Source organism: Astyanax mexicanus, chromosome 6 (assembly GCF_023375975.1).
Source record: "Astyanax mexicanus isolate ESR-SI-001 chromosome 6, AstMex3_surface, whole genome shotgun sequence".
Classification (NCBI taxonomy): domain Eukaryota; kingdom Metazoa; phylum Chordata; class Actinopteri; order Characiformes; family Acestrorhamphidae; genus Astyanax; species Astyanax mexicanus.
This window is the reverse complement of record NC_064413.1, coordinates 18,660,974-18,684,376: the sequence shown is the minus strand read 5'-3', so window position 1 is coordinate 18,684,376 and position 23,403 is coordinate 18,660,974. Positions and strand designations below refer to the sequence as shown.

At 40.1% G+C, this 23,403-nt stretch overlaps 2 protein-coding genes across 4 annotated transcripts in view; one reads left to right on the top strand and one right to left on the bottom strand.

Annotated features, from left to right (window-relative positions):
- col6a4a (collagen, type VI, alpha 4a) overlaps nucleotides 1-23,403 on the top strand; it is an 84,088-nt gene that overhangs the window by 19,321 nt on the left and 41,364 nt on the right. For both annotated transcript variants that reach the window (XM_022674153.2, XM_022674155.2), the window contains exons 2-3: nucleotides 21,525-21,621; nucleotides 22,628-23,236. In XM_022674153.2, the coding sequence (XP_022529874.2) occupies nucleotides 21,546-21,621; nucleotides 22,628-23,236 (685 nt within the window). In that variant the 5' untranslated portion in view covers nucleotides 21,525-21,545. The remainder of the gene's footprint in view (nucleotides 1-21,524; nucleotides 21,622-22,627; nucleotides 23,237-23,403) is intronic.
- On the bottom strand, nucleotides 15,571-19,982 carry LOC111193425 (uncharacterized). 2 transcript variants are annotated; one of them, XM_022674158.2, is made up of 6 exons: nucleotides 19,716-19,982; nucleotides 17,472-17,517; nucleotides 17,181-17,272; nucleotides 16,799-16,909; nucleotides 16,457-16,733; nucleotides 15,571-16,066 (listed from the first exon to the last, which is right to left on the bottom strand). In XM_022674158.2, the coding sequence occupies exons 3-6, from the start codon at nucleotides 17,267-17,269 to the stop codon at nucleotides 15,857-15,859; spliced, it is 687 nt and encodes a 228-aa protein (XP_022529879.2). In that variant the 5' UTR covers nucleotides 17,270-17,272; nucleotides 17,472-17,517; nucleotides 19,716-19,982; the 3' UTR covers nucleotides 15,571-15,856. The 2 variants fall into 2 exon arrangements, with proteins under 2 accessions (XP_022529879.2, XP_022529881.2); XM_022674160.2 differs by lacking the exon at nucleotides 16,799-16,909.

Genomic DNA, 23,403 nt, shown 5'->3' with positions numbered 1-23,403 from the left:
GAAACCAGCCCACAATTCCTTATTATTTATTGTAGTGTGGTGAAATATTAGTATTTTGGAATGTTTCAGACAAACAGGGTAAAAAAAAGGAAAATATAGTCACAGTTAGAAAACCATAATAAATGAAAGTAATGCAATGGTTAATAACACTGTATACAAATGTCTGTAGTTTTCACAACACTAGCCATTTATAATTAACCTATTCTTTCTGTAGAATCTATAAACAACCTGTATACAGTATGTTTTTCTGTTTCATATGTAGAATCATTTAATGGGCTTAATGTATCTTTTTATTTAATTTTTTATGTTAACAAGGTAATATTTAAGGTTAACAAGATAACATTTATTTAACACGTGTGTACTTTAAATGTTTTAAAATGTTCACAATGATTTAAAAACATTTTTGACAGAAATTTCTTTACTAAACAGAATCATGGCCATCAATGACTTTTAAAGTAAAAAAAAAATCTGCTGTAATAAAAATAATGCAGGGTGTGATAATAAATATAAACTACTTACATGTCCAGTATGGATCTTGTAAATTTGATACAGCAACTAACTGGATAACTGCTGCTGCTGTTCTTTTTACAGTGAAATCAAAACCTCACAAAGAACCTATCTTAATGAGAGTAAAATGAAACGCTTGTGCATGAAAATGTAATACTGAGGTAAGAGTGACCTCTGCAGGCTATTGACTATGGGATGTTTTTCATGCCATTGAACAGGACCACTATGCCCCATCCACTCCAGACTGTTGGAGTATAAAGACAGGCACCTTCAGATTGGCCTTTATTACACTGCCTGGCCAAAAAGGTCTCACACTCTAATGTTCGGTTGGACCATCTTTAGCTTTGATTGCAGCACACATTCACTGTGGCATTGTTTTAATAAGCTTCTGGAATGTCACAAGATTTATTTCAATCCAGTGCTGCATTCATTTTTCACCAAGATCTTGCAGCAGCATTGATGATGGTAGAGTCTGACCTCTGCACAAAGCAGCTCTTCTCCTTCCAGAACATCCCAAAGATTGTCAATGAGGTTAAGATCTGGACTCTGTGGTGAACAATCCATGTGTGAAAATGATGATCTCATGCTCCCTGAATCACTCTTTCACTATTCCAGCTGACCTCATTCTTTCAGCACATACTGTTGCTGAACCTAGACCTGACCAACCACAGCATCAACCCCACATCATTTGCTTAGTTAAATCCAGGTGGCGACTTCTTTTTTGTCCAGGCAGTGTATTGCACACTTGATGCTTGTCTGATACAAACAGCATGCTGGGATTGGATCATGCTGTGTAGAATTACAGTTGTCAGTTCACTATTGACTAATAGTTTATATGTGCCAACTTTAAACACAGCCATGTAGAATTAGTTGTTTTGGTAGTGTCATATATGTGAATCAGGGTAAGAGTGAAATTTTACATACTTGCAGTTGTTTAGCACCATTCATTTACATCACAAATCATATCGTTTCTGTCCTATTTTTGTCTATTTTTAGTTTACTACATAATTTGAACAGACAAAATGTCCCTTACACTGTGACAAAATTTCTTGATGAACGGACCAATAGAAACTCTTCAAAATTATCTAATGACTAGGGGATAAACTCTTTTTACATTGATTTCCATTTAAAGTTTACAAAGTTTTTTCTCTTTCCTGTAAATTTGCTGTTTTGAAGATAAGTGTTTTTCATTGGAAAGCAACGATATGCAGCTCTGGATAAAAATAAGAGACACTTAAAAATGACGTTTCTTTGATTTTACCTAATTAAAAAACTCTCTAATATAATCAAGAGGAAGTTGGATGATCACGAGCCATCAAACCAAACTGCACTGCTTGAATTTTTGCCGCAGGAGTGGCATAAAGCTATCCAAAAGTAGTGTGTAAGACTTGTGGAGAAGAACATGCCAAGATGCAGGAAAACTGAAACATTAAAAACCAGGGTTATTCCAACAAATATTGATTTCTGAACTCTTAAAACTTTATGAATATGAACATGTTTTCTTTGCATTATCTGAGGTCTAAAAGCTCTGTATTTTTTGTTATTTCAGACATTTTTTTTTTTCATTTTCTGCAAATAAATGCTCTAAATGACAATATTTTTATTTGAAATATTTGGGAGATTTGTTGTTTGAAATTTTGTCCGTAGTATATAGAATAAAAAAAAATGTTCATTTTACTCAAACGTATACCTAAAAATAGAAAAAGGCCATTCCAGGACGCACCTTTGCCTTTATAATGTGCACAGTAATTAATTGTCTAGACACATTGTCTTGTTGAAAAATGCATGAATGTTCCTGGAAAATATATCGTAAGTCAATGTATGTTTCTTTAAGATCTCAGTGTATTTTTCTGCAATAATTGGTTATAATACACCTATTTCTGCATTTTAGCCATGAAACACATTGCAAAAAAATTGTGAATCATTTAGCACTTTCTAATGAAAGTTTGGTTAACATAAGGCTTCTGTTTTGTACAGTAAATTGCTATTTGTGAATATAATTTTATTTTGTAGTGAAACTGTCTCTAACCCTAGTTATTTACAATATGTAACTAAGGCTACGTTCACATTACCAGGCTGAAGTGACCCAAATCAGATTTTTTTCTCATTGTGGATCATATCTGATTTTTTTCATGGCTGTGTGAACATGCCAAATACGTTTGTTTTTTTTCATATGTGGTCCTAAATCGGATACGTATCCGATCCATGGACATGCAACATGAATGTGAATGGTCAAAAAACAGCAAAAGCAAGCCGCCTGGCATTTTTTCACCTACTTGACCTGAGCATGTACTTCAGACAAGCTGTTTGCTCTCCACTCCAGCAAAAAATACTCCACATATGAGCTGCTAGAGCATCCATTTCCCTATAAAAGCTACAAGTCATCTCTCAAATATGATGTTTTTTGTTGTGGGTGAACACGTATCAATACACGTATCAATGTGCACATATGAGGCTTTTCAAGGACAGATTTGCTCACATTTCACACAGATACAGGTCACTTACATTCGTGAATGTGAACCGTCAAGATATAAAAATCCGATCTGAGCAAAAAGTTGGGTTTGAGCAACGTGTCTTGTAATGTAAATGTAGCCTATGATTCTATATTGTAGGATGACCAACAGAAGCGGACAGGGAGTGGATGGAATCCTATGAGGTAGCACAAAGTTAATCCTATGACTTAGCATAATAACATAAAATAACAAAATAAATTTGAATAAAAGGGTTTGCACACATCCTTCGTCCTCCTTTGGCCATTCTCATGTACGGCTTCTGCATCTGGAAGTCATCTGGCATCATAGTGGCCAACTACAGTAATAATGATCAAACGGCTGCAATCAGTGCTGGACAGAACAGCGGTATAGTGTACTCAGAGTAGTACAGAAACAGCGGTAATATGTCATCCCTGACATGAACAGGAAACGTTTTTTTCAAATTTTGGAGACTTTATAAGTAGGGGTGGGAATCGTTTACTATCTCACGATTCGATTCGATTCCGATTTTGGGGGCCACGATTCGATTCAAAATCGATTTTTGATTCAAAACGATTTGAATTATAAAAATTTCTGCTTCTGGCTTATGAATCTTATTGAAAAAAAACCCTCCATAATATACACTGGTCCTGGAGCAGGTAATGTGTTACAAAAACAATAAAATGTGCAGGAATGTGGGTCCTCAGTGACAGAGGAATCACTGGGATATCACAATGACGTTAATGAACAATAAATAAATAATAAATAACACTGCTTTATTACCAGGCTACTAGCGGTGGTGTGTAGGTGACGCTGCTGGGCTGATGTGATGATAGCAGTGGAGCGCTAAAGTTCAGGAGCAGCTGCTGATTAACTAGTTAATTTAAGGTCGTTGTATTTCTTCAGAAAGGGGGCAGGAGGTGGAGAAATTAATTCATATGGTCCATTCCTTAATTCCTCTGTGATGAGGAGCTGAAATTAGCTCTGATTAGCTTATTGTATTTTTCCGTTCCGCCTTAAATGCTGCAGCCCGCTGCCACCTGTAGCGTTATTTAAGGTGGAACTGGAAAGTTAGCTAGTTAGCTAGCTAACAGTTACTGAAACTAACTACTAGCGATCTTTTTTATGCTTGTTATGAAGCATTCTGCCATAAAACATTGAAACTACACGTTAATCTAATGTAATATAGTGCTTGTTCTGCCATCTTACCGGTGATTCTCAAACACCTACGCTCTGTGTGTGTCTGGAAGATCTCCGTTTGAAAGGACAAGCGCTATCCCCAGGGTTGCCAGGTCCAACAAAAATACCCAGCCCAAAATCAGTCTAAAACCCGCCCCTCAGAATCGATTTTGGGACATTTTAATTCGATTCTGAATCGTAGTAAATGAGAATCAAGATTCTTATGTGAATCGATTTTTTGGCACACCTCTATTTATAAGAGAGCACTCTTCCACCTGCTTTGTCTTTGCTAATGTAAGGAACTGATAATAGGCCAGCATCTTTTTAAGATGATTGCACATAATGAGTTATAAGGCTCATATTTGAGTTTATTCTATGAATAAAATTAACTTTATCAGCTTTAATATGGAGCCAGATAGCTGACAAAAGTATTTGAATCTGAATTTTGTATATTTGAATTATATTTACATGACATTTCAAAAAAAATATTTTTTTAATGGTGTAATTAATAAATTTGAATTTTGACAATGCATTTTGTGTTTTGAACTTATGATGTGGTGACATTTGCTGTTGAAAAAAATTCATTTCAAAATTACAACTTGCAATTTTCAGATTTAAAAAATTCAGATGCATACATTTCAAGTCGCTCAAATTCAGATCTCAGAAATACGAATTCAAACCGGAGTTCCAACATCCGGGGCTTCCCAGGAAAAGTAAACTGTTTAGAGCGATCGATCGCAGCATTAACGAGACACAGCGCCATCTCACGGCTGCACTCGAGTTCACGTCTGTGGAGGTGAAGCTGAGCAGATGAGCCGCGTTTGTACGGGAGAAAACTAAGGATGAACCCCAACGAGGTAAGTGCATACAAAGTTCTTCACGCCCACATAATCATCTAGGTAATTAATTAGAGTTCTAAATACTCAGTGCGCCACACGGCAAGCTTGATATTTTGCGTTATATAACGCGGGGTGACTAGCTAGCTAGCTTGTTGGTTGTGGGTAGCCAAGGGTTTTGGTTGGCCTGAGCTGGTCTGAGTTTAGGCATGTTGAAGTGTATTGGTTAACATTATAGTTTGTTAAGTATGCGTTTCCCTGACATTTGAACGTTAACGTTTCGTCAGTACAATGGTTGGAGCTAACTACAGTCTGTAAAACAGGGAATGCGTTTCTAAGTATCGTAGTAAATGGTATCCTATTGGCAGTTAATATTTAAATGCATTAGACTAACCTGCTAAATAAGTGGTTAGCAGTGTGTTCCATAAGTAGTTCATGCCACCATTTGTACAGTTTTCTCATTCATTCTTGTTAAACCGTTTGTACTTTCTACAAATTATATTAATGTTTTGCTTGTGTTTATAGGGAAATGCTGATGTTGTCAGGTCAGCAAGGCACCTGTTGTCCTTGTTGACCTCACAGTCAGGAAGTGCAGCTGACCCTAGTCAAGAAAATGCCAGGTCTCTATTATTTTAATGTAATGAACTAAATATTTTGTCTTAACAGTGATATGTGCATTGCCTGCTACAATACAAATATTAAACTGTGAATATCTTACTGCTTTTAATGGTTTTACATCTTTTAGGCAGCAGTTCATTTCAGTTCAGGGTGAGAGAGCAGCTGTTCAGACCGAGATGGCCAGGTTTTACTACCTATTTTGATTATGTACTGTTAAGTAAAGATATATAGTGAAGATATATAACAAGCTGAGTTTTTAGTACACTCATTGCCATGGTTTGTAAATGTAATTTCTTGGCAGGTCCTTCCCTGGGTTTTTTACCAAAGGACAGGGGAAAAAAACGTTTTTGTGCTGCTGCACCTGTCCCCTGCAAATCAGCTAAAATAATGACCATTTACCTCCTACCTCACCAATATGATCGGACACCTAAGGAAGAGGACCAACTGTTGCACATGCAAGCCGGGTTGGGGCGTAGGACGGCATACATGGATGAAAATGCTACACACGAGGAAGTATGTTTGTTTGTCATTCAACAAAAAAACAAAAACAAACAGACTATGGTTCTGTTCCCTGTTTTATACGGTGCCCATCAATACCTAATTCCTAAAATAAAATCACAAGTAAAGTTAATTGTTTTAGTGTTTTATGAGAAGGCCTTAACATTTTCTGAATTGTTTTTGGGTTTTTTCCTCTTCTCATTTTTAGTGCACAACTAAAGGAACTATATCCAAAATTAAAGGAGCTGACAGGTGGTTGGCTCATTTACAAAGCCTCAGGTACATATACGGATGTGTGTGTCGGGGGGGGGATTTTAAGATGTGAAGAACATGATAAGAGTGGTAACCCTGTAAATTGCCAGCAAACACTGTGCTCATTATTGTTGTTTTCATTTTAAGGAGGGTGGGGTACCCGAAAGCTCACTCTTGTAACACCTGATGATGAAGGATACTGCAGTAAGCTTTTGAAAACTGCAAGTCAGAATGGTAAAGGAATTCTGTATATAGCTCCTCTTCAAATGGAACTTGATACTTCTCCTCTGCCACCAACCTCGGGAAGCTTCAGCGGCATGCCAAAAGAGAAGTGCCAGAAATGTGGTGTCTTTTACCCGCTTGTCATCCTACCTGCCCATATAAAGTCCTGTGAGGTCATCAATCTAGAGGATGATCAGAATGTAATTAACTTATTATTCAAAAACTGAAAAGTTAAATTTATTGTGTGGTACTTTGTGGAATAGTTTATTGAATGGTATGAAAAATATAAATAAATAAAATCCACTGATTCAGTTTCTAGACCACATCATAAGGAATCCTGATGTCTCTGTACCATTTTAAAATTAGCATCTAAAATTGATTACTCAACAAATCTGATGTAAATCTTATATCCTAACTTAAAAAGGAAGTTCAGTGTATTTAATAGATACTATGCATATACTGTCATGTTGCAATGGAAAACCTATTTTTAAAACATTTTACTTCTTTACTTCTTTACTTTAAGGCAACCTGTCCCATATGTGAGGAGGAAATGCCACTTGATATTCTGGAAATACATGCAAGTTCTTGCAAAGAAAGGTAAGAGAAATGGACTTTCCATTCCTAACATTCCTAATCACAGAAACTCCACATTGTTTAGTGGATCTGAGATGTATTTAGTATTTCTATTGATTGATCTTTGTGTAAATTCACAACTATTGGTTTAGAGTGTGTCATTGTTGCTGACTTGGCTCCTAAAATGTTACCATAAATGTCACTTGTTATTTACACGCATGTGTTTAAGGGTACCACCTGTAGACAGCTTGTCCCAGGCAGCACCATCCATACCCCACACTTCTTCAGGAAATGTCACTCTACTTGCATGTAATGCTGAACCTTCAAATGCAACTCATGACACATGCATGAATGATTATGGTATGTGATGTGGCCTACACATTTTAATTATTATACATTGTTTTTTTAATTGAGCTGTTCAGCATCATGAAAGAATTACAGTATTGATATTTGATCGCACTTAATAAAAAAATTAAAAAAATAATAATATTAAAATTCTATTTTCATATCAGACTGGAAAACTCATCCAGATCCTGAAAGAGCAGCAACTCTTTATAGTAAGGGGATTATTCACTTTCATGAGACTGGGAAGCCCTTCTTCATGAACATGGATTTGAGAATGAGCAAGGAGGATCAAGACCGAGAACTCCTTGCATTGTACAAGCAGTCAAGTGTGGAATGGGGATGTCCAGTGACATGTAAACTTCAAGGTGACTGTCTATACAAGTGCAAATTTACACAGTGTTTATTTCTTGTCTGACATTGCTGTTCAACATATTTCTTATTGATTTAGATACCAACCATATATAGTTATTTCTGTGTCGCTTATTAGAATAGACCAAATAATGCTCAAATCAGTGAAAATCAGACCTTCTTGTTTATTTTTCAACAGAAATAACTTCTGATTCATTTTCAGCAATAAGTGCAGCCATTAACAGTGAAATGTCAGCCCCCTTTTCATCATCACCTAAATAATTGCCCCATAGTTTTATTGAGCTGGTCTAAAAAGTACTATATTATTATTCAGTTGAATCTTTTAGTGATCTTGTAGTGGAAGACAACCTTCATGCTACAGGAGTTGTGCTAGATGTTTCTGGACCTTTTCAAGTCAGGAATTGTAGAGATTTTTTTTAATATAGAACTGGACAATGCTGCAGAAATAGTCTGTAGCATATATATATTAGTTAATGGTTAATGCTTTTAACCCCAACACTTTCAAGCTCTTTATAAAGAGTCAAGCTCTTTATTGTGGATGATAGATGATGACCCTAATTCAATTTCAGATCTTTGAGGGCATTAGTCCAGTACACCTTATTAATTGTCAGGTTCATTCTGGTTGTTTGAACTGAAGAATCACCAAATTATTGATGAATAGGAATTTGCTGTTTTAGTATGTTTTGTCTATTAATTGGTGTTCTCCATATTAGGAGATGTTGCTGTGGGTGAAGGAGTGACAAGATACTTCTTTTCAGCACTAATTCAAAGACTTAAAGCTGGCTTCACTATTAACCTAGGTATGATAGTCATTGTTACAAAAGTTTATTACCTTTCTTGGGATCTGAAATGTTGACATTCATGTCCATCTTTCAATTACAAGAAATGCTGAAAGTACTTGCCTATTTGAAGGGGAACCTGATCATCTGGTCCCTTCATCATCCCAATTCCTCATTGAGGGTGACCTGTTTCTAGTAGCTGGACGGATGCTGGGACATTCGTTCTTACATGGGGGACCGCGACTGTCTGGGCACAGCAGAGCAATTGTCCATGTACTTGTAGGAGATTCACCTGAGACAGCCACAGTGCAGATAGAAGATTGTCCTGACCATGACATACGAGAAATAATCAAATTGGTATGTTGTAATTTTTTTCTTTCTATTTTTATTGAAAAAGGAAGTTGAGTTACACATTTTGTATTTTTGTCACGAAATGACCCAGGCAGGGAGACGAGGAGGCGGACACAAGTGCAGGGCGATATATAAATAATTTAATAAATAAATAACAAAGAAACACTGAATGAGGAACACAAAACAAAGATACACAAATAACCATAAACCAAAACAAATCAGAGAACATAAACTAAACCAACTAGAGAAAAAGACAATAAATAAACAGGGAATATATACAATGGAAATAAACTAGAAAAATAAACACTAAGCAGGGGTATCTACAAGGAACTAACTGAAATAAACAAGAGACTAGAAACATAAAACTATAGATAAACACAGAGACTAAGGGCGCGAGGAACAGAGGCTATGAAACACAGAGAGACAAACGACAGGGGAAGGTGCAAAGACCGACGGAGGACAAGGTGGCAGAGGAGAGCTATTTATAGTACATAAAACACACTAGAATTGGAAACACCTGGGGAAGGGGTGGAGCTACAAATTAGAAACACATGGTGGAAATCTGCTGACAGGAGACACAGAGAGGCACAGGTCACGTGGGGAAGACACACAGAGACACGAAACAGGGCTAAGACCTGACAGAAGCCTCCCCCTAAACGCGCAGCTCCCGAGGCGCGTAAAAACGAACCCCGGGGGCTGGCGGCGGGGAGAGGCCGGGGAAAACAAGAGACGAAACCGGGGACTGAAACGGAGACAGGACAGAGGACAGAGACTGGACGGGAGACTGGACGGGGAACTGGACAGGAGACGGAGACTGGATGGGGAACGGAGACTGGACAGGGAACTGGACGGTGGACGGAGACTGGACAGGAGACTGGACGGGGAACTGGACAGGGAACTGGACGGTGGACGGAGACTGGACAGGACACTGGGCAGGGGACGGAGATTGAACAGGAGACTGGACGGGACTGGACATGGGAACAGGGACGAGGACATTAACAGGGACAGAAACAAACACTGTAACTGGGACGGGAACAGAGACAGAGACAGACACGGGTACAGGGACGTAAACAGAGACAGGGACCAAAACAGGGAGAGACATGGGGACCAGAAACACGGGTGGGTGCCCAGGACTGGCAAATGTCTGAGGGGAAGTCCAAGGAGCCAGCCTGGGCACAGTACTGGGGACAAAGTCAGGGGACCTCGGTGCCTGCCTGGGTACATGGGACCTTGGATGAAACACAGTTCCGGGAGCTGGTGCTGGCGGCGCGGCGACTCTGGCAGCGGGAGCTGGTGCTGGCGGCGCGGCGACTCTGGCAGCGGGAGCTGGTGCTGGCGGCGCGGCGACTCTGGCAGCGGGAGCTGGTGCTGGCGGCGCGGCGACTCTGGCAGCGGGAGCTGGTGCTGGCGGCGCGGCGACTCTGGCAGCGGGAGCTGGTGCTGGCGGCGCGGCGACTTGGGCAGCTGGCTCTGGCACGGAGACTTGGGCAGCTGGCTCTGGCACGGAGACTTGGGCAGCTGGCTCTGGCACGGAGACTTGGGCAGCTGGCTCTGGCACGGAGACTTGGGCAGCTGGCTCTGGCACGGAGACTTGGGCAGCTGGCTCTGGCACGGAGACTTGGGCAGCTGGCTCTGGCACGGAGACTTGGGCAGCTGGCTCTGGCACGGAGACTTGGGCAGCTGGCTCTGGCACGGAGACTTGGGCAGCTGGCTCTGGCACGGAGACTTGGGCAGCTGGCTCTGGCACGGAGACTTGGGCAGCTGGAGCAGACTTGAAGGCTTGAACAGCTGGAGCAAACACGGAGGCTTGAGCAGCTTCAGCAGACACGGAGGCTTGAGCAGCTTCAGCAGACACGGAGGCTTGAGCAGCTTCTGCAGACACGGAGGCTTGAGCAGCTTCTGCAGACACGGAGGCTTGAGCAGCTTCAGCAGACACGGAGGCTTGAGCAGCTTCTGCAGACACGGAGGCTTGAGCAGCTTCAGCAGACACGGAGGCTTGAGCAGCTTCAGCAGACACGGAGGCTTCAGCAGCTTCAGCAGACACGGAGGCTGGAGCAGCTTCAGCAGACACGGAGGCTGGAGCAGCTTCAGCAGACACGGAGGCTGGAGCAGCTTCAGCAGACACGGAGGCTGGAGCAGCTTCAGCAGAGACGGAGGCTGGAGCAGCTTCTGCAGACACGGAGGCTGGAGCAGCTTCTGCAGACACGGCAGGAGTCCGGGGGCGTGGCTCAGCAGCCGAAGACACCTCGGAGATGGGCGTGGCCGCCGAGAGAATTTCGGAGCTGGGTGTGTGCAGATCCAGCGGAGCAGCAGCAGGGCTTGAGACTGCGGGTGGAACAAAAACCCGGACTGGATCTGCAGCCTCGCCGGTAAAGTCCACTGCAAGCAGCGCGGGGCCGCCGGTAGAAACCGGCGCGGGAAAAGTCTCCATAACAGTACCGGAGCACGGCTGGGTTGCCGCGGAGATAGTCCCAGAGAGAGGCTGGATCGCAGCGGCGGAATCCAGCTCTGCAGCCGCCATGAAAACCAGCTCCTCAGCCTGAGGTGCTGGCGCTGCAGCTGTGGGGCTTGAGAGTGCGGTTGCCGCAAAATCCCGGACTGGATTTGTACTCTCTCCGGCTGAGTCAAGCGCGGGGAAAGTCTCTGCTCGCGGCTGGCTCGCTGGGTTGGAGGTCCTGTAACGCGGTTCGGCAGCAAGCGCGGGGAACACGGAGCGCGGTTCGACTGCCATCGCGGAAGTCCCGGAGCGCGGTTTCACAGCCGCCGCGGAAGTCACAGAGTGTGCCTTTGCCGCGGGAGAGGAGAGTGTCTTGGCCGCGGGAGGAGCTAGCTTTGGAGGCGCTGGGGAAGCTAACGCCTTAGCCACCGGGGAAGCTAGCTCTGGAACCGCCGGTGAGGAGCGCACCTTGGCTGCAGGGGAACGGACGGGAGTCGGGACGGCCTCTGGAACTGTGCGGTCGAGAGCCGGGTAGAGCACCGCCCCTGGGGGAAACGGTAACGGAGCACGGGCCGGTGCGGGGTAGAGCTCCTCTTCGTCCTCGGAGCTGCTGGGAGCGCACCCGAGAAAGTCCCACGGGTCCCGCTCCTTGAGCCTCGGGTACATGGAGGTACCGAGGCTCAAAGCACCAACCCTCATCGCCCCCCCAAGAAAATCCTCCCCGGAAAAGGGGTCTTCTTCCGGCTGGCGGGACCCCTTAGAGCGCCTACCCCGAGGCCTGCGGCGTCCTTGAGGCCTCGAGGTGTCCTGCGCCGGGGTCCCGCAAGGAGCACGGCGAATCGCCATCCTGGTGCCCATCCACGCAGAACCTGCTGTGTCCATGTTGTGGTCGGTCTTTCTGTCACGAAATGACCCAGGCAGGGAGACGAGGAGGCGGACACAAGTGCAGGGCGATATATAAATAATTTAATAAATAAATAACAAAGAAACACTGAATGAGGAACACGAAACAAAGATACACAAATAACCATAAACCAAAACAAATCAGAGAACATAAACTAAACCAACTAGAGAAAAAGACAATAAATAAACAGGGAATATATACAATGGAAATAAACTAGAAAAATAAACACTAAGCAGGGGTATCTACAAGGAACTAACTGAAATAAACAAGAGACTAGAAACATAAAACTATAGATAAACACAGAGACTAAGGGCGCGAGGAACAGAGGCTATGAAACACAGAGAGACAAACGACAGGGGAAGGTGCAAAGACCGACGGAGGACAAGGTGGCAGAGGAGAGCTATTTATAGTACATAAAACACACTAGAATTGGAAACACCTGGGGAAGGGGTGGAGCTACAAATTAGAAACACATGGTGGAAATCTACTGACAGGAGACACAGAGAGGCACAGGTCACGTGGGGAAGACACACAGAGACACGAAACAGGGCTAAGACCTGACAATTTTTGTATTCTTCAATTTTGTTTCCAGCTTGATGGAGATGCTGAACTAAGTGATGATGAACGCAAGGCTGTCCTTGATCTGTGTCTTTCTTGGGATCTTCCTGGCCCAACCAATACAAACAGAAGATGGCTCTTTGAACGCCTTTTGTGGCATGCGGTAAAATGCCTTGTCTACACATGATCCTCTTTCCCTGCAAATTTTAACACTGCTGCCTTAGTGTGACTTTTTAGTTTTTAAGTAACCAATACATTAAAGTAAGCAGTAACAGTCTTTTGCCAAATCTGCAGGTCATTGGTAGAAGATTACGTCAGTTGAAACAAATTCGGAAAGGACTAAAGGAAACCAAGGTGTGGTCACTTTTGATTGAAAGGAAAGATGTGCAGATCTTTCCAAAGGAAAGTGAAAATTCACTTACGCCACAGGTGTGTTTATTATATAGAGACATATATTGTGTTCATGACCTAGTTATATACAAACAACATTAATCTACAGGCATGATGTTATTTTTTAAGATACTGCTCCCATACATACGCTGGCCCACTGAAAACAGTGCAGATGAAGACGATGATGATGACTGTCCACTGGAAAACAAGTGTCGCAAATCAGGATATTTTCGGCAGTTCATTGAGACTGGTATGTATTTTTTTACATAACATTTGCTGTTGCCCTAAATGTACTGTATACCTGCCAATTTGTACCTTGATAGACCAGGAATAAGCCTTGTCTAAATTAAAAAAGTGTGTAGTTGTAGACCTGGTGATTCTATACAGACATATAACTTTCCATGTTACTACAGTTCTGCTTTTTGCTCTGCTAAAAATAAATCATGTTCACATTTTAAGTAACATTGCCACAACATCATTTAGAGGTTTATTTGACTTCACATTAATTGTATGCACTTGCTACCTGACATTAACAAAGAGTATTCTCTTTCCTATTATGTCAAGTGCCCAGCGGAGACATGGCAGTGGAAATCATCAATGGCCTACTGCCTAAGTCTTCCACCTGCTTCTGCACACTACGCTTACCAGGTCACTACACCAGTTACAGCCACTTCCAGGAAGACCTGTTGAGCTGCATTGGCACCTCAGATTTTGGTTTTGGGATTATTTAGCTGCACGTTTTAGTTTAGCATAGGCAAGCCTCTTAATGTGTGCTATGGCTTGAAAATCAAGTTCAGTAAAATGTATACACCATGTTTGAGTTATCAAGTTAGATAAACCTGTTTTAAGTATAAAGTTAACATACAGGTGCTGGTCATAAAATTAGAATATCATTGAAAAGTTACCTTATTCCAGTAATTCAGTTCAAAATGTGAAACTCATATATTATATAGATGTATTAAATACAGACTGATCTATTTTAAGCGTTTATTTATTTTATTGTTGATGATTATGGCTTACAGCCAATGAAAACCCAAAGTCATCAGTGTCTCAGAATATTAGTATATTATATAAGAGCAATTGGTACTTTTGGCAGTGTGGGCAGTTTGCCAAGTCCTGCTGGAAAATGAAATCCGCATTTTCATAAAAGTTGTGAGCAGAGGGAAGCATAAAGTGCTGTAAGATGTTCTGGTAGACACTGCACTGACTTTAAACTTGATATAACACAGTGGATCAACACCAGCAGATGACATGTCTCTCCAAACCATCACTGATTGTGGAAACTTCACACTAGACCTCAAGCAGCTTGGACTGTGTGTCTCTCCACTCTTCCTCCAGACTCTGGTCCCTTGATTTACAAATGAAATGTAAAATTTACTGATGGTCAGTGATGGTTTGGAGAGACATGTCATCTGCTGGTGTTGGTCCACTGTGTTATTATCAAGTCTAAAGTCAGTGCAGTGTCTACCAGAACATCTTACAGCACTTCATGCTTCCCTCTGCTCACAACGTTTATAAAGATGCGGATTTCATTTTCCAGCAGGACTTGGCACACTGCCCACACAGCACACAAAAGTACCAATTGCTCTTATATAATATTCTAATATTCTGAGACACTGATTTTGGGTTTCCATTAGCTGTAAGCCAAAATCATCAAAAATAAAATAAATAAACTCTTAAAATAGATCACTCTGTGTTTAATACATCTATATAATATGAGTTTCACATTTTGAACTGAATTACTGGAATAAGGTAACTTTTCAATGATATTCTAATTTTATGACCAGCACCTGTATAAGCAATTGTACTTATTTTTATGTAATTGTATTCCTATTCAGTTGAATTTTCTGCACACAATATTTACAAGTATTGTGTATTTAAACGTTCAGTGTAAAAGTGAAATGTAAACACATTCTTGACAGGAAACTAAAATTTTACATTTGCATATTGCAAATTCTGCACACCCGTATAGTTTATTTACTGAATAATGGGAAGGAAAAAAAACAATTTACACATGCAATGGTCATTCTGTTCCCCTCCTCCCAGTAATTTAAATTCAGTAAATGCACAGATGCATTAAAACAGAGGTTGGGTGTCTCTGGAGGATGTGTTCACCGATTTTCTAAGTGGAAGATTTTTACCACCTGTTTTTACACTAATTCTGTATTAACATAGTTGGTTACAATGATATATGCCTTCGAAAGTTTGTTTGCATAGACTGTTTTGTAATCATGCACTCTTTCTTTCATTTAACAAAATATTGGACACATGGCAATTCTGGATGTAAAATATTTTATTTGTCAATGTTTTACATAGAAAATTGGTGAATTAGAAATAAAATGTTGCGTCTACAGAAAAATGAATGCCTTTCTTAAGCTTTTATGGTATCTTGGTACTCCCTATAATCAACATAATGTAACTAATTTTAGCAGACATAGATGAAACAAACTTAAATGTTTAAGGAAATAATGTCTTAACAATTCCACTGTTTTCCATTGGAAAAGAATCCACTGTGGTATTTTTCTTGCTGTCACCCCATCGTCCTCTAAAATGCATTCAGAAACTTCTCATTCCAAAAGAGTCTGGCAGAACTGCACAGCAGCCATATAGATGTCAGCACCCCGTGACTGTGATGTTGCTCTGGGGTCAATGAAGTCTCTGAGTGCTGTAAACTGCTCTGCTGTAAGTGGACAGCCTGTGGCAGGAACATGAATTCCAGTATTTCTAATGTGAGGTAACCCACTGCTCTCCCAATCAATCTCTGGTATGCCCAACACCTAGATAAAATAAAAAGTTCACTTATCAAGGAAATGCATCATACCAAACAGCTACATACACACAAATATGCAGGTCCAGGTAATCCAGGGTCAGTGTTGAAACCAAGTGGATTACAGTTAATAAGGATACATGATGGGTAGCATGGCATACCTAGGTCAAAGGCTCTGATGACAAATCCATTACCTTAAATCTTTAACGTTTTTTTTTTTTATCATTTAAAATTTTAAAATAAATTAAAAATTTTCAAGTTTTGCTCATTTATAAATCATTATATAAAATTTGAATAAACAACTATCGAACTGTCCAAAAAATATACTACTGATTTGTTTGCAGGTTGTTACATACACACACACAATTGTACAACCATTTTAAGTTGTAACAGTTTGTACCTCCTCATTTTGGGGCTCCTGAACTGGCTCATAAACTTGTCCTATTGCCCACAGCTGGTTTAGAGTCATGTTGCCCTCGGTTCTTAAGGGGTGATTGTCCCAGCCCTCTCGAAAAATGTCCAGGTCATCTTGAAGTCTTGGTACAAAGGTGTAATGGCAACAGAAAATGTGTGTTTGGTCTGCAATGTCAAGATAGTTGCCTTCCTCAAGATAGTGGAGGACATCGTAGTACAAGCTGGTCACTGCAGTCCACACGTCTCTCCATAATCTCTCGATGCTAAAAAGTAAAAGTACAGCTGTAGCAGCTTAATTAAAAAAAAGTATTATTTTGATTAAACGCACCGCTGGTTGTGGACACTTTTTCCAGAAATGAAACTGCTCCTCCCAGTTCCACGGACTGTGAACATGAGGCGTGCTATCTGGACATTCTCAACTCCCTGATCGCCCCTTACTCTATAAGGTTGCAGAATATTACAATTTGTGATTGGCACAATTATTAACTTAAAAGTACATATTCCTGTAGTTACTAAACAAAGCACTAGCAATGGCAACATCATGGGTTTGGCTAAAACAATGAAAAAAGTATTTAAGCTGATTTAATTAAAAGTGTGTTTTAAAGAAATATGTAAAATATTATAACAATATGCTCAACATTTACTGAAACAAAATGAAAAAGCTTAACCTAAGTCATTATGTGCACACTTTATAGACTATTATAACATACCTAAGAGGGAAACCAAATCTGTCCACTGATTCCTGGAAGAAGGTCAGTGCAGTTGATGCCAGGTTGTTCGTGGCAGCTCCCAGGTACATTGTCTAGGTCATATAAAAATATGTCCAGGCTTCTTAACAGTATAACAAACAACACAATTTTAATAAAGTAATTAAAAACATTATACAATAAACTTAAGACAGAGCAAAATATGATTTAACAACCAAAAAGAGAGAAAGAAATAAAAAGTGCAAGATTTAAAAAGGTTCTGTAATTCAAGAAACAATTATTCATAAAAATCACCTTTCTTGAGAAGCCATCCACTCCACCAAACACAACAATGTTGAATCTAATATGAGATAAAAAAAAAAAACTTTTTAGTAGGTAACATATGAAAGCTGACCATAATCAATACTAGGCTGGAGTAGCTAGGCTGGAGTAGCTGTCCACAGACGTTAATAGGAATGCACAATCTAAGCTGAACCCAGAGGATACTATAAATTACAAATAAAACAAGGAATAACAAACCAGGCAACACCTTCCGATTATTTTAATAGCTTTAGGAGCATAGAAGGACACATACCTAATTAGTTTATGATTAGTATCAACGTGCATCATTGACTTGGGGCCTGGAACTGAATATCTTCTTCTGACAACGCAACCCATTTCCATCATCCTGGACAGGACTCCGAGTGTGTCAACACGATGAAGTGATGCTCTAACACGGTCATACTGTACTCTGTGCCCTTCAGCCAGCAAGATTCCCTTCACCATCCTATAACCAGAGTGTGGCATTCTGGATGTGACATCAGACACCAGTGTGTCCAGCTCCTCATCTGAGAGAGTACTGTAGTGTGCCCTAACTGAGAGATTGTACTCTGTCATCAACTATGAACAGTTCTTTCTGATACTCCTAATAGACCAGCGATGCATGAAATGGGCAAATTCATGTCAAGTAAACTTTTCAGGTATTCTTGACTGATCACCACTTTTGGTCGTCCAAGGCAACCTTGTTCCATCTGTACAAACACCATGTGTGTCTCATTCTGTTGCTTTGCCATGTTAATTGCACTATTTAGCTCAGTTAAAGCCTCCAATATGGTATGGGGTACACTGATCTGAGGGGAGATGGCAGTGAGGAAAACTAGTTCTTGAGCACAGACAAATTCCATATAGTCTAAATCCAAAGGCATCCTGTCAAGGACACGCTCCAGACGCGAACGAAGCCTCTCCCAAACATGATCCAGAAGTAAGGTTAGTTGCTAAACATAAAACAAGAACAAAATAAGCTTTAATTACCATGTCATTTTAACACACCAATTCCTAACAGTTGACTCTCAAACAAGTCAAATCTTACATGAAATTCTTCCTAGCAGACCACTGCTAGGCTCTGCAGAGATTCAACTGACCATATGAGTCAAACCAGGTGTGTCATTTATGTAAATGAGGTAGACAGGATGCTTAACGTGAAAACAGCTTAATGTGTCTTAATGTATTCAAACAATGAGCTAGGAACACCAAACTTCACTCACTAATTTCTCTTCCTTAGTACTCTCTAATATTGTAAGGATGAACCTGTACTACAACAGTAAAGTTAAAATAAAATGTTACATTTTTTTTCCCTCCCATTGAGACAGATTAATGTGGCTTAATATATTACAACAGCAACCTAGGAACACCAAACTTTAATAAAGTATGCCCAAAGTCAACTAACCACTAAATACCCCACAGTCAACCATCCCTTACCCATTCATTTAACACTAAAAACCACCACAGCCAATTAATCATTGCCTGCTAATTAAACAGTTAATTCAGCCCCAGTCTTTCAACCATTATTTGGTTTGAATTTAGTTAAAAATAAAAGAACATCAAGACCTTCAATTGCACATGATACATAATACTTAAAATGACATTTAACTTAAATTTACTTTATCGAATTGAATATTATGCATAATTGTAAATAATTAAAGCTTAAATAAAACTGTTTGGTTAGATATTAATTAAAAGGTGGGGTCATTGATTTGGCATATTTAATTAAAGTTTGGTGTTGCTCGCTCATTGTCTAAATACAATAAACTGTTTTCTAGTAATAGGTTTCAATGGGTGGAAAAAGCTTAACATTTTGCTACTGGAGTACAGGTTCATCCTTACATTATTAGAGAGTACTTATGAAGAGTAATGAGTGAGTGATGTTTGGTGTTCCTGGCTCATTGTTTAAATACATTAAGCCGTGTTAAGCTGTTTTCGCGTTTTAGACTGTGCCGTAAATACTGAATTCTAAAGTGAAAAGTTTGATAACAGTGCTTAAAATGTATTTCTCCCCGTTTCAATACCTGCAAGCAACGGAATACCCATGCCTTCCTAAACTCAGACCAGCTCAGGCCAACCAAAACCCTTGGCTACCCACAACCAACAAGCTAGCTAGCTAGTCACCCCGCGTTATATAACGCAAAATATCAAGCTTGCCGTGTGGCGCACTGAGTATTTAGAACTCTAATTAATTACCTAGATGATTATGTGGGTGTGAAGAACTTTGTATGCACTTACCTCGTTGGGGTTCATCCTTAGTTTTCTCCCGTACAAACGCGGCTCATCTGCTCAGCTTCACCTCCACAGACGTGAACTCGAGTGCAGCCGTGAGATGGCGCTGTGTCTCGTTAATGCTGCGATCGATCGCTCTAAACAGTTTACTTTTCCTGGGAAGCCCCGGATGTTGGAACTCCGGTTTGAATTCGTATTTCTGAGATCTGAATTTGAGCGACTTGAAATGTATGCATCTGAATTTTTTTAATCTGAAAATTGCAAGTTGTAATTTTGAAATGAATTTTTTCAACAGCAAATGTCACCACATCATAAGTTCAAAACACAAAATGCATTGTCAAAATTCAAATTTATTAATTACACCATTAAAAAAATATTTTTTTTGAAATGTCATGTAAATATAATTCAAATATACAAAATTCAGATTCAAATACTTTTGTCAGCTATCTGGCTCCATACTTTAAGAGCATTACAGTAGTCTAGCCATGAGGTTAAAAATGCATGCACCAGTTTCCTGACAATTTTATCAGTTATACTTTTAACAATAATAGGACTGAGAGATTTTGTCAGGACCTCTGTTTTATTAGAATTAAGTAAGACTATTGACAGTCTTTAATTTCTTTAAAACAGTCTGTTATTTTATTAAAATATGGTTTGCCATTGTGTTTAGCTACACTGCGTGGCCAAAAAAAAGCAAGTAAATGATCTGGGGTTGCTGCAGTCACCAAGCTCTTGGTGAAAAATGAATGCAAAACTGGATTGAAATAAATCTTGTGACAATGCACAAGTTTACGTGCCGCAAACAAAGCTAAAGGTGGTCCAACAAAATTTTGGATTTTGGAATTTTAACTAAAACAGTGTTCATTTTGTACAGCCTTCACCTCATTTTACATAATATTAACTGAAAGTAATGCACAAGCATAATGCAAGTAATGCGTAAGGTAATGCATGTCAACCATGGTAATCCACTTTATGTGCAAATTTATAATAACTCCAAAAGAGTAACGGATTTGTAACCACACAGGAGAACCAGCACTTTCCGTCTTTTTTCCAACCCTCACTGCTTCCATCAGAAAGACCTGAAGGAAAACTTCTCCCTTGTCTCTGTTTAATACAGAGTTTCTTGGGTTTTAAAGGTTTTTATAGCTACAGGGTTTGTTGTGATTTATATCTTACTAAAAACAGAAGATTGCGTAAGCTGGGCAGATACATATGAATGGAAAATGTTCTTTGTAAAGTACACCCACTAATGCTAACCAGTGACTTTACACTACAGTTAGTTAAGTAAAGAAAGTCTGTGCTACTGAAAGTCAGTAATGTTAGTATAAATCTGTACTACTGTAAAGATATGTAATACAGACTTTTTATTTGACTAAACTTTATTTGACTAAAACTTAACTAAAATGTTGTTTGTTCTTTTAGACTAAAATAGATTTAAACTAATAATACTGTAATTAAATGAATAAAATGTAACTAAAACTGTCAAAAATATCACTAATATAATGCTGGCTGTCACAAGCAAAGCCATGTAGGTTAAAAAAAAGTTGTGCATTTAATTTTCCCATATCTGCAGATACCAGAATTTTTTACAATAACCTGTTGACATCATCTGTTTAAAATCACATCATTATTTTTTTTAACTAACTAATAACTTTAAATTGCCACGTCACAATGTTTTTTTTTTAATTTTGGGTTAAAGTCCTGAAATGTAGGAATGGATTCAAATAAACAAACAAAATGTATTATTTTGTTTATCATATATCAACATATTATATATTAAATCTGTATTTTAATTGTCCTGTGTTCTTTTCCCAGGACTCACTGAGCACTGCAGTCATGGGGTTGATAAAAGGACTTCTGTCTTTCTTCATTTTATCATCATGCTACCTTTCCAGCAGTGCCCAGAAAACTGGTAGGTATAGTTCACATAGCTGAATGCCATGTTTAATATTATAGAATTAGAAACAAATCGTTTCAATACTAATGTAGTATACTATCGTATTTTTTGCACTATAAGGCACATCCGATTATAAGGCATATTTTCAATAAACATCTATTTTCTGGTCTATTTTCATACATTAGGTTTTATACACTAGTAAGGAACAGGGAGGTTGCCATGTTCTCCATTTCCCTTTTAATTCAGCAGGTCTCACTGTTGGGTGGCGAGACCTGTAAGGCTAAGCTAAATGAACAAAACTGTAATTCTTTTAAAGTCAAAGAAGCACTGGATATTAATCTACACAGATTTCTCTCCTGAAAACTTTCCGTTTATTTACAGTAAGCTTAGATTTCCAGATTTCCACTAAGGCTGGGTGCAGCAGCATTAGCATTAGCAGCTAACTGCTAGAGCTAGCCGCCGGATAGCGCTAAACTGAGAAATATATTTCTCATCAGCCAGAGTGATGTTAGCTTACAGTTTGTTCCACGTAGCTTGTTTTAACACGGTAAACACGCAGGCTACAGGCTGATAATACTGACCTCTGAACGGCGAAAGAGCTAGCGCTTAGCACGGTTAGCGGCTAGTGCTAATGCTGCTTCAGCAGTGCTAGCTGGGGTTAGCAGCAGACTACAGTTCGATAATACTCACCTCTGAATGGCGAAAGAGCTAGCGATTAGCTATGCTAATACTAATACTGTTCCAGCATTGGTGCTGGAGAACTAAACTAAAACTCCTGTATAACGCTGTACTTCAGTACCTTGAGTGACTTTACTGCTCCTTTCAACCTCATTGGTAGAATTCATGATTACAGTGCAGTGTAGACGATTTTTGGGAACATTAAAGAATTTTAAATGTGCCATATATTGCAAGAAATACGGTAATAGTGATGGGTATGATCATATTAGGAATACTGTCTTGTATACAGTCAGAATCAAAAACAAATTCCATACTGTCTGACCAGAACTGCTTTCTGTCCTAGTTTGCACACAGGAAGCCTTGGCTGACATCGTGTTCCTGGTGGATGGCTCATGGAGTATCGGCACAGAGAACTTCCAGAGGATGCGCGAGTTCCTCTTCACCTTGGTGGACAGTTTCGACGTGGGCCTTGAAAAAGTGCGAATTGGCCTAGTACAGTACAGCACCACGGTCCACACCGAGTTCTTACTTAACGGCTACAACTCTAAACAAGAGATTCTTGACTACATCTCAAATCTGCCATACAGGGGTGGTGGCACTAAGACAGGTCTGGGCTTAGACTTCCTCCTAAGGTACCACTTTAAAGAAGAGGCAGGGAGCCGCGCTAAAAAAGGGACACCTCAGATCGCTGTGGTAATCACAGACGGACAGTCACAGGACAATGTGGAGCCGTACGCCCAGGAGCTGAAGCAAAAAGGCATCATACTCTATGCTATTGGGATTAAAGATGCTGACATGGATCAGCTGAAGGAGATAGCCTCACAGCCTCATGACCAACACATCTACAGTGTGTCCGATTTCACGGCTCTGCAGGGAATCTCCCAGAGCTTCATCACTGTACTCTGCTCCACAGTGGAGGAGGAGGCTAAACGTCAGGTGACCCAAGTGCCAGGTAGAGTATTTACTGTTTTAAACAAATGAATAAACAAAAACAAAACAAAAAGCAAAACACAGGTAGGTAAGACGCAAAACAGCTCCCCCTCCCCATTCCCCCGCTGGCCTGCACTCACACTGCATTTAAACAATCCGTGCCCGAGCGCACTTAAGACACTCACTGGT